The 12,529-nt window shown below is 42.8% G+C and overlaps 1 protein-coding gene across 1 annotated transcript; it reads left to right on the top strand.

Annotated features, from left to right (window-relative positions):
• Positions 1-43: 43 nt before the first annotated feature.
• LOC120930458 lies at positions 44-10,714 on the top strand. Its single transcript, XM_040341641.1, has 4 exons — positions 44-288; positions 625-794; positions 4,645-5,085; positions 10,472-10,714. The coding sequence occupies exons 1-4, from the start codon at positions 44-46 to the stop codon at positions 10,618-10,620; spliced, it is 1,005 nt and encodes a 334-aa protein (XP_040197575.1). The 3' UTR covers positions 10,621-10,714.
• The last annotated feature ends 1,815 nt before the right edge of the window (positions 10,715-12,529 follow it).

Below are 12,529 nucleotides of genomic sequence, written 5' to 3' on the forward strand. Positions count from 1 at the left end.
AAAATAGTTGCCTGTAACGATCACTGCAAATCAGTGGAATCTCATGGAGAAGATGATCACCATCTTGGCTCCCTTTGAAGAGTTGACTCGGCATGTGAGTTGTTCAGATTATTTTTCCTCGGATGTAATTCCTACAGTCACTGTGCTACATCGATTTTTATCGAAAGAAGTGGATGAGGACTACAGTGTTAAAACGATGAAGAACACATTGCTTGGTGCTTTGCAGAAAGGCTTCTCTGACATGAAGCAAAATACACTTTACTGCATCGCTACCTTACTCAATCCAAGGTAATCAATTATTTATTGCTGGCTGCTATTTTGCATTGTTTTTATTTGAATATTGATTTTTTTTTTTTTTTTTTTTTTGATGAAGGTGATATTTACAGTGTTATCGCTTGCTTGCATTAAAAAAAGTGATAACACTGTAAATATCACCTTCATAAAAAACACAAAACAATATATCACAAACACACTTACCTGCTCTGCCTCTGTGTAATGGTTTTGCACAGAGCAACCCAGACAACTGTCTCCCGCCGTCACCTTTCCTTCTAGCAGTGCCCCCACAGCAAGCTTCCAGAGTTGTTGCTGTGCTTGCCTGAAGAGGTCTGTTTTTTCTTCTTCTAGTTATGAAGATCGGTTCTTCTCAAATGCAGATGCTGGCAGGCAGGCCAAAGATATGTTCCTGCTGGAAATGCAAAAAATATCTTCTGTACAGGTACTACAGGCACAGGCAGCTACACCTCAGGTGCTTGAGAAACCAGCTGCCAAAAAACCTTGCACTGACCAACAGCCAGGTACCAGTGTGGACAGTGTTTTTCAAGAAATTGCTTATTCGTCTACATTTGAGAACAGTGCTCCCACAGCTTCTACCATACAACTAGAAGCATATCTTGGAGAGGTCACTGTACCTCATTCGGACAAACCTCTTGGGTATTGGGCAGTCAATAAACTGCGATTTCCCACTCTTGCCCAAATGGCACAAAAATATTTTTCCGCTCCTTGCAGTAGTGTGTAAAGTGGGAGATTGTTCAGTGCCGCGTCACACATTCTGACTGACACCAGAAACCGACTTCCAACTGAACATGCAGAGATTCTGCTGTTTCCTTAAAAAAAACTTGCCACTTGCGCTTCAATTTGAAAAGTAATCTACCGCCTGTTACTGTCCAACTGTAAGGCATCATTCACAGTTGTACGCTGCAGCTCAAAGCAACTGCTCCACCTGGCAATTGAGCGTTTTTTTAGCGTTACCTCTACCTGTTAACTCCCCTCCATGTTGGCCTTCCTGAAGTGAAAAAGTGAATCACCTATAGTGTGCAAATTGCACACTATAGGTGATTCACAGTGCAATGCATGGCCATGCATGGGGGACACTTAGCTTGATATGGAGGCATAGAGTTAACACTACAGTCAAACGAAAGGCTCATATATAGGGAGCTCAAACGTCTGTAGGAGCAGCTACTTTGAGCTTTATTGTGCATGTGGCCTTACTGCTGCTAAGTCCTTGGCTCCTTGCCATCCTGGAATGAACCTAATTTTGTTCTGTGAAAAATGTTTCTTTCACGAGTTTCATAAGAAGCTGAACTAGAAGCTCGCACTTTTTTTATTTTTTAAGGTTTACAAAATAATGTAAGTTTTGAGGTACTGTTGTAGTTGCTCCTCCTCATGCCTAACATTATTTAACTGTATTGCACTTGGGTTGGTTGTTGTGAACTTGTGATGTTTGTTTTACACTTGACGGCACCAATGATGACATAATATTTTATGTTCTGTGACATTTGAGCTTTTCAATTTCAAGGCATAATGCCTGCACATGACTGCACAGTTGTACAATACAGCTCAAAGCAGCTGCTCCTCAAGTCGTTTGAGCTTTTTTCCTGCCTGTTATTAATGCCTCCCCTCCATGTCAGCCCATTGCACACTATAGTTTCAGGAGTTTAGTGGCAGGAAAGTTTACAGGCAGAAAAAAAAATCCAAAGATTTACATTTCCAATTTCTTTGGATTTTTTTTCTGCCTGCTGCCTGTAAACTGCCCTGCCATGAAACTTATGAAACCACATATATGGGGTTATTTATGGAAGGCAAATCCACTTTGCACTAGAAGTGCACTTGGAAATGCAGTCGCTGTAAATCTGAGTGGAAGCTCTGCTGATTTTATTATCCAATCACATGCAAGCTAAAATGCTGTTTTTCATTTTCCTTGCATGCCCCCCTCGGATCTACAGCGACTGCACTTCCAAGTACACTTGCAGTGCACTTGTAGTGCAAAGTGCATTTGCCTTTAGTAAATAACCCCCATAGTGTTCCTTGGCCATGAATGAACACATAGGCTAACATGGAGAGGAAGAGGTAACAGGTAGAGAAAAAAAAAAGCTCAAAAGAGCTAAAACACCTTGAGAAGCAGCTGCTTTGAGCTGTGCATGAGGCCTTACTGCAGCCTGAATACCAACCGAACACACATCCTTGCCATCCTGGAATGAACATAATTTATTATGTCTGTGAAATGTGTTTCTTTTACACATGTGTAAGAAGTTGAACTAGAAACAAACACATGTTGTGTTTTGTTTTTTAAATTTTATAATGTCTTGTGAGTTGACTGTGCTGTACTGTTCTTGCTTCTCCTCATGCCTACACATTGTGAACTTGCAATGTACATGTCATTGACATTTGACATTATTTTATATAACATGTTATGTGCAATTTGCGCTTTAGAAGCTTTGTGACCAGCAAATAAAAATGTTTTATTTCTTTCATAATGTCTTTTGAGTTTCAATTCTTCATATTATCGGGAAATTGTATATTCTTTCATAATTTTTTTAAAAAAATGTCACATGACAAAAATCAGGTATCGTTAATTGGTATCGGCGAGTACATGAGGTAAAGTGAACTTACCGCTCCTAAAGCACCCCTGCCTATTGGCGGTTTTATCCCTTTTTCGGTAACTAGCGGGTGTTAAAAGCGCCACACTTTCGACCGAATAGAGCTGCAGTGTGAAAGCGGCCTAAGTAATGATGATTGTGGTGCCCTCAGTGATAGTAAATGTAATAGATTCCTTACCTGTATTCAAGAATTGGCACAGATGGATATTTGGGGCCAGCACTGTATTATGAGTTAAATTTGTTGTACTTTCCCTTTGTAAAAATCAATAAAAATGTATGATTAAAAAAAAATCGTCAGCATAACACTGCCTTTCTTCATCAGCTTGCTGGATGGGAAGAAAAAAAACATATCCGGCTGGCCCGGCATAGCTGTCATTGGTGGAGTTTCCTGAGGGGCTCAGCTCACGAAAAAATCCGGTGTTCTGTCAGATAGTGTCAGCCACACAGCACATGCGTCGTACGTAACTGCACAACAGCTGATTTCACGCTGAAGGGACTGAAGAGGAGAGAGCGGAATTTGTTTATTCTTTTCTCCTTGGAGACAGACGGGCACGCATGCGCTGTCACATGCTGGCGCCACTCGCGGGATTGAGGGGGAGGATGTTTACTCTTGGGAGACTTGGCAGTGAGAAACAAACAGGTGTCAGCCGGAGGCCACTGTGTGGGCCACTTAGCAAGGCATGGCGGGCCGGATTCGGCCCGCGGGCCTTGTGTTTGCCACCTGTGCTTTAAAGTGTTTGTGACCCTAAAACAAAAAAGGGATCCTGTTCCTATAAAGCATGTTATACAGCACAATATTTGTGCTGTGTAATTTATACCTTCCTGCCTGGTTCTTCCCTCCCCCTGTAAACTGACCCCCCCTGTATTATGGCTGCTGAGCCCTGACACTGTGGTCAGTTTATGTGCCTCTGCCATCCGCTGTCTCTCCTCTGTCCTCCTCTCCTAATGTACATACAACCCCCTCTGTTAGAAAATGTTCTATATACTCCAGTGTATGTTCTTTGTAAAAAATATGCAGATTTGTACCTTATTTCATAGCGTCGCTCTGCACTCATGTGACTGCCTACTGCTTTCCTCCATGCCTCCTCTCCTTCCGGCTAATGCCAGCGGGGGATTCTCAGCCCCTCCCGCTTTAGCTGTCAGATTGGGAGAGGAAGCAGCGAGCAGTTACGTAAGGAAAGGTAAGCGCTGCTATGAAATAAGGTACAAATCTGCATATTTTTTTCAAAAACAAACAAACACTGGAGCATAGAATGTTTCCTAACAGAGGGGATTTATGTACATTACAAAGTGGCTTTACAACCACTTTAAGCCCCTGTACACACGATCGGTTTGTCTGATGAAAACGGACCGTTTTCATCGGACAAACCGATTGTGTGTGGTTTGTTTTCCATCGGTGAAAAAAAATAGAACATGTTTTAAAATTTTCCTATGGATAAAAAAACGATAGAAAAAAATTATCGTCTGTGTGGAAGTCCATCGGTCAAAAATCCACACATGCTCAGAATCAAGTCGACGCATGCTCGGAAGCATTGAAGCTCATTTTTCTCAGCACGTCGTAGTGTTTTACGTCACCGCGTTGGACACGGTCAGATTTTTGACCGATGGTGTGTAGGCAAGACTGATAAAAGTCAGCTTCATCGGATATCCGACGAAAAAATCCATCGGATTAGATTCCATTAGATATCTGATCGTATGTACAGGACTTTAATTTTGAATGCAAGAGAAGGGACTCAGAAAAGAATTTGTAAACATATATTTGTCCCAGCTGAAATGCTCCGAACTGATTTAGAACGTTCCCTCCCTAAGTTTGACTTTGCAAACCTTCACTGTAGCTTTTCAATCAATAATAAATGTTTGTTGTCTTTTTATCTTACAGTTAATGCCTACTCATCATCTGCAGTATTTCAGAATATCAATTTATCAATTACATGCAGAGTGTCCCACGTCATAAGTAACAGTCGTGTTTTATTGGTGTGGGCTAAAGCGAACAGACATACCTCTGTTGCTGTAAAGGAACACAGTGTAACCTCTCAGTCAAGGCAAATTACTCTAAATGTTAGAGATATCGATGAATATTCAACAAACTGGACTTGTTTGGTATTTAGTGGCAATCAGTTGGTTGCTCTGGCTCCACTCACACTGAAATATAAGGCAGATGCAGAAATTCAGCCAACAAACATTACTGACCCAACTACAAACATCCAAGGTACATGCTTCAACGTTCAACAATTTTTAGAAATTCCCTTTAAATATTATTTTAAGTTAACAACATTAACATAAGAGGACAATTACATTCTATTACAATATATTGCAAGTACTGAACCTTACGAACGCTGCTACTGCTACCTCTAAAGAACCTTCTTTTGGGTTCAACAAGACAACTGAATAGTTGAAAGGTATTGTCTGTCTGCTTGAGCATCAATTCAGTTAGATTCTAATTCCTTGTACACACGATCGGAATTTCCAATGAAAAAAGTCAGACAGGCTTTTTTCATTGGATATTCCGAGAAATAGAACATGTTTTATTTTTTTCCGATGGTCTGTGTGGAACTCTGATGGAGAAAAAACTATGCATGCTCAGAATCAAGTCGATGCATGCTCAGAAGCATTGAACTTCATTTTTCTCGGCTCGGCTCGTCTTAGTCTTTTACTTCACCGTGTTTTGGACGGTCTGAATTTGGTCTGACAGTGTCTATGCAAGACAGCTTGAACGGAATTCAGACGGAAAATTCCATCAGATTTTATCCCATCAGAAATTCTGATTGTGTGTACAGGGCATAACTCTCTTCTTTGATGGTTGATTTCAAGTAACTGGGAATCAAAATGCAAAGGTTCTGAATGAAGACCACTAAGGCCCCATACACACGACCGGATCTATCTGCTGGGATTGATCCGCGGATCAGTTCCAGCAGATAGATCCGGTCGTGTGTACGGCCTAGCGGACATTTCCAAGCGGATAAAAATCCAGCTGACGGATTCCCAGCGGATAAAAATTTCTTAGCATGCTAAGAAATCTATCCGCTGGAATCCAGTCCAGCGAATGATCTGGTCGTCTGTACAGACTCACCGGATCAGTCCGTCCGCTCCCATCCCTCGCATGTGTCGTAATGATTCGACGAATGCGTGGAAGTATTTACCTTCCAGGGTTGCGCATATCGCCGCGTCGACGGCGCAGCCACGTCACCGCGGATGTATTCCACGGGGATTTCGATCTGATGGTGTGTACAGCCATCAGATCCAAATCCGCCAGAGGATTTATCCGCTGGAAACGGTCCGGCGGACCGTTTCCAGCGGATATCCTCTCGTCTGTACGAGGCCTTAGGCCCCATACACACGATAGAATCCATCCGCTGAAAAATCCCAGCAAATGGGTTTCAGCGGATAGATCCTATGGTGTGTACACTCCAGCGGATCTGTTTCCGCGGATATTTCTCCCCTGGGATGGATTCCAGCAGATCGAATATTTGCTGACATGCCAAGCAAATCCATCTGCTGGAATCCATCCCAACGGATGGATCCGCTGGTCTGTATAGACTCACCGGATCCATCCGTCCGAAGGGATCCCCCGCATGCGTCGTAATGATTCGACGCATGCGTGGAATTCCTTATATGACAGCGTCGCGCACGTCGCCGCGTCATAATCGCGGCGACGGCGCGACACGTCATCGCCAGAGGATTTCGGCGCGGATTTCAATGCGATGGTGAGTACACTCCATCGCATTAAAATCTGCTGAAATCCTCGAGAGGATTTATCCGTGGAAACGGTCCGCTGGACCGTATCCGCGGATAAATCCTCCCGTGTGTATGGGGCCTTAGAGTTATTATAGGTAATTATCTGTGTGCTCTGAGTTAGGTTATGTGACAATAAGAAGTGTGGAGGGAAGCTGGATCTAGACTCAGTTTTCTAATATTACACGCACATACACAATATTTTTCTTAGAGAAATGGGGCCGCATTGTTGCATATGAATACTCATATTAGGAAAGTACTAATAAGTATATGTAAACCCAATTAATAAAACGTCATAAGTGTTAACATGTATATTAAATAAAAAAAAATGTTTCTACGGTTTTAAAACTGTAGCTATTATTTATAAAAAAAAATTCTGATGATCATACCACAAAGATCCTTGTTCAGGCACTTTCTGTTACTGCCTGACAATGCTCTGTCTCCATCTCCCAGTTGTTCTCTTGTCACCCTGTTATGCAGGCTTATGAGAGACCATGTAGGCATGATCCAATGTTTTTTATCATCAGAAAATCCACCCTAAGAAATGTCCTACAGCCATTGGTGGAGTGCATGAATAGAGACAGAAAGTGGCTGTGTAGAGACCAGGAGATCAGCAGCACCAACAGAAAAAAATTGAAAAAATAAAATATCATTTTAAAAAGTGACAGTTGTTTATGATGTACAGTGTTTTAGAAAACCAAATGTCAGGGTTTGCATATATTTGAATATGTTTATAAGCTGCATTTCAATAAGCATCTATGTGTATGTCATAGTTATTATAGCCAATGTCCATTTAACAAAAAAAACAACCTTTTAGCTTTTTTAAATCAAACCTGACAATAGAAATTTTGGATATGGTAGTTACGGGTTAAATCCGCTACCAGTTTATTTGTCGCTGACTGTGTATCATTGGGCAAATTTCCATTCACTTTCTGTCCCAGAGGCAAATAAAGAAGTTAGAAGAAAATATAAACATTTGATAGAGCATCTATCTTTCCCCCACTCTAAAAAAAGGTTTTGCCTTTAAGTGCATGCATGCTGAGTAATGTGTAAATGTAACACAGGTATTTATGAGAAAATACAATATATTAGTAAGTTAATTTCAGCAGCAATCAATATATCACGTGTAGTAACTCAAATATTTTGCTATCATCATTCAAGACTGGATGCTTTCCCAAACTACAGACCTGTTGTTGGAATTAGCATGCACTGACAACAACTTATATATGTGGGTAGGACAATCCGGGTGCTCTGCCAACTCACCGACTGCTGCCTTTCCTGGATACCAATAGGTCAGTAAAAAGGCTGATTGCCTCAACATGGAGAGAGTGTCAACAACCATGAGGCCCTGTACACACGATCAGTCCAAACTGATGAAAACGGACTGAGGTTCAGTTTCATCAGTCCAAACCTACCGTGTGTATGGCCCATCAGACTTTTGTCCTTCAGCCCAAAGTTTTAAAACTTGCTTTAAAATCGGACTGATGAACTGATGACCGATCGGTCAAAAGCAATGGTTAGTACGCAAAAGCATTGGTTCAAAACCCGCGCATGCTCAGAATCATGTCGCGGCATGCTTGGAAGCATTGAACTTCGTTTTTTTCAGCACATCGTTGTGTTTTACATCACCGCATTGGACTTGATCGGATTTTGAACTGATGGTGTGTAGGCACATCAGACCATCAGACCATCAGTCCATCAGACCATCAGTCCGTTTTCATCAGTTTGGACTGATCGTGTGTACAAGGCCTTAGAGATGGGAACAGCTGAGCAGAGGTTTTTAGAGAGAGATTTATCCTTATTTCCTGTTTGGTGAAATCATGGGGCAATCAAAGTGGAGAAGACTTACTAACATGGCCAAGGACAGCATTGCAAACCTAAAAAAACAAAACAAAAAAAAACAAGCTTTAGCTCCACTTCAACTTGATTCCTACTGGTCACAGCCTGCCAATTGAACAATGAAAGATCAGCAATACCTTGATAAGGTCATCTCTGTGCTCTCCCCTTCTGAAAGTATGTTTATGATGTTGCCTTACAGTGCTGTTCAAAAGAATAGAATCCTGAAGGGCAGACACGTCAGCCAATTTCTCTTCTAAGTGCAGCTGAATGGGGGATTATAGGAGAATTATTTAAAGCTAAATTCAGGTTGTTACATGGACTACAGATGATACTCGAAAAATTTGAATATTGTGTAAATGTTCATGTATTTCACTAATGCAACTTAAAAGGTGAAACTAATATATTAGATAGACGCATTACATGTTAAGCAAGATAGATCAAGCCGTGATTTGTCATAATTGATATGATTATGGCTTACAGCTCATGAAAACCCCAAATCCACAATCTCAGAAGATTTGAATATTGTGATAAGGTGCAATATTCTAGCCTCAAAGTATCCCACTCTAATCAGCTAATTATTCCATAACACCTGCAAAGGGTTCCTGAGCCTTTAAATGGTCTCTCAGTCTGGTTCAGTAGGAATCACAATCATGGGAAAGACTGCTGACCTGGCAGTTGTGCAGAAAACCATCATTGACACTCTCCATAAGGAGGGAAAGACTCAATAGGTAATTGCAAAAGAAGTTGATGTTCCCAAAGTGCTGTATCAAAGCACATTAATAGAAAGTTATGTGGAAGGGAAAAGTGTGGAAGGAAAAGGTGCACAAGCAACAGGGATGACCGCAGCCTGGAGAGGATTGTCAGGAAAAGGCCATTTAAAAGTGTTGGGGACTTTCACAAGGAGTGGACTGAGGCTGGAGTCAGTGCATCAAGAGCCACCACACACAGATGGATCCTGGACATGGGCTTCAAATGTCATATTCCTCTTGTCAAGCCACTCCTGAACAACAAACAATGTCAGAAACGTCTTACCTGGGCTAAAGAAAAACAGATCTGGTCTGTTGCTCAGTGGTCCAAAGTCCTCTTTTCTAGTATAGAGGAAGAATGGAGAGGCAAACACTGCAAGATGCTTGAAGTCCAGTGTGAAGTTTCCACAGTCTGTGTTGATTTGGGGAGTCATGTCATCTGCTGGTGTTGGTCCACTGTGCTTCATTAAGTCCAGGGTCAACGCAGCCGTCTGCCAGGAGATTTTGGAGCACTTCATGCTTCCTTCTGCAGACAAGCTCTATGGGGATGCTGACTTCATTTTCCAGTAGGACTTGGCACCTTCCCACACTGCCAAAAGCACCAAAACCTAGTTCAATGTCCATGGGATTACTGTGCTTGATTGGCCAGCAAACTCGCCTGACCTGAACCCCATAAAGAATCTATGGGGCACTGCCAAGAGAAAAATGAGAGACATGAGACCGAACAATGCAGAAGAGCTGAAGGCCACTATTGAAGCATCCTGGTCTTCCATAACACCTCAGCAGTGCCGCAGGCTGATAGCTTCCATGCCACGCTGTATTGAGGCAATAATTGCTGCAAAAGTGGCCCAAACCAAGTACTGAGTACATATGCATGCATATATTTTTCAGAGGTCCTATATTGTTCCATGTACAATCCTTGTTTTATTGATTGCATGTAATATTCAAATTTTCTGAGATTGTGGATTTGGGGTTTTCGTGAGCTGTAAGCCATAATCATCACAATTATGACAAATCACAGCTTGAACTATCTTGCTTTGCATGTAATGAGTCTATCTCATATATTAGTTTAATCTTTTAAGTTGCATTAGTGAAATAAATGAACTTTTGCACAATATTCAAATTTTTCGAGTATCACCTGTATAATGCACTTAGTAAGAAAACTATTTTGATGTTTAATTCTTTATTGCCCTAAGTTTCATGTAATGGAACAACTCTGCAATACATACCAGCTATAACATGTTTTTCTTCATGTTTGTATTTTCTATGCTCTTGCAGATGTTAATGCATCAGAGTCGGATGGGAAACATCATAAAATCATCAAAACTTGCATCTATATAAGTGTTATGGCTGTGGTGGTTATAATAATTGCAGGTTTACTTCGGATGCTGAGAAGCTCAGGTATGCTATTTCTAAATGGACAGTAAAATGTTTTGATATTAGTTATTTAGTTATATTAGGAACGCTAATGGAAACATCACAAAATGGAAGTTACATCGGAGGATAACACATACATTCAATGAAAAGAGGTCCCTGAGCAATGATACTTTGTAGTAGGGATGAGATTCGGGTTCAGGACAATGCTGGGTACAAGTAGAATGCATGCTGTTTGAGGTTCAGGGATCTATTGAACAACCCGCCTGTCCAGAGTTATTGTAATGATAATACACTACACGGGCCTTTGAAGTTTGGTTAGCTGGCATAGAAGCAGGGCCGATCCCCCCCCATACGCACTCTACGCAATATGCGTAGGGCCCCGCAAATAACTTGGGGGCCCCCCAATTTTGCTCCATCGCTGCCGCTGCTGCCGCTAGAGGTCTGCAGCCAGGCAGAGACAATGGGCCAGATTCAGGTACAAATGCGGCGGTGTAACGTATCATCTTTACGTTACACCGCCGCAAGTTTTTCTCGTAAGTGCTTGATTCACAAAGCACTTGAGTATAAACTTGCGGCGGAATAACGTAAAGACGTCCGGTGCAAGCCCGCCTAATTTTCTGCGCATGCTCCGTTAGGAAATTTCCCGACGTGCTTTGCGGGAAATTACGGCGCCCCGACGTGTTTGTGAATGGCGACGTGCGTAACGTACTTTTACGTACAATTCGACGCGGGAACGACGGCCATACTTTAACATGGCTTGTGTAAAGTTAAGCCATGAAAAAGATACGACGCGGCAAATTTGAAAATACGCCGGAGTATCAGTAGATACTCTGGCGTATTTCTTCTGTGAATCTGGCCCAATGTCTCCATCGGCCGCCATTTTCTTGAAGACCACCGCCGTCACCGCCGCTAGAGGTCCGCAGCCGGGCAGAGACAATGTCTCCGCCGGCCGCCATTTGCTTGAAGCCCAATGGCACTACTGTCCACTCTGTTCAGTAATGGTGGCAGAGAGAGTCTCTGCTGCTGGGGATCATACCTGATGTAAGGTGGGACTCCGCTGGGGACACCTGGTGTAAGGGAGGACTTCGCTGGGAACGTGTAAGGGGGGACTCCGCTGGGAACGCCTGATGTAAGGTGGGAATCCGCTGGGAACACCTGATGTAAGGGGGGACTCCGCTGGGAACGCTTGATGTAAGCAGGGACTCCGCTGTGAACGCCTGATGTAAGGAGGGACTCCGCTGGAAACGCCTGATGTAAGTGGGAATCCGCTGGGCGGAAGGAGGTGTAAGGAGGGGCTCCACTGGGGACACCTGATGTAAAGAGGGACTCCGCTAAGGACACATGATGTAAGGAGGGGCTCCGCTGGGAATGCCTGGTGTAAGGAGGGGCTCCGCTGAGGACACCTGATGTAGGGAGGGGCTCTGCTGGGAATATCTGGTGTAAGGGGGACTCCGCTGGGATTGCCTGGTGTAAGGGGGGACTCCACTGGGAATGCCTGGTGTAAGGGGGACTCCGTTGGGATTGCCTGGTGTAAGGAGGGACTCAGATGGGAATACCTGATGTAAGGAGGGGCTCCGCTGGGGAAACCTGATGTAGGGAGGGGCTCCGCTGGGAATGCCTGATGTAAGGAGGGACTCCGGACTTCCACTGATTCTGCATTACGGTGAGTTGAATGATTTCATTCTATATTACAAGGTAATAATAAAAATAATGTGCTTCAATCATCCTGACACCATAACAACCATGGTGCCGGGATGATTGAAGCGCCAACCCCAGGTGTTTGGAGTATCTTTATCTGCTGAGTTGTTAAACTTTCTGGAATACACAGATTTATTTTGTGGTGTAGGATCTGGGCCTGCTGTCCCTCCATCCCTCTTTCTTTCTTTCTTTCTTTCTTTCTTTCTTACTCTCTTTCTTTCTTTCTTTCTTTCTTTCTTTCTTTCTTTCTTTCTTTCTTTC

Source organism: Rana temporaria, chromosome 3 (assembly GCF_905171775.1).
Source record: "Rana temporaria chromosome 3, aRanTem1.1, whole genome shotgun sequence".
Taxonomy (NCBI): Eukaryota; Metazoa; Chordata; class Amphibia; order Anura; family Ranidae; genus Rana; species Rana temporaria.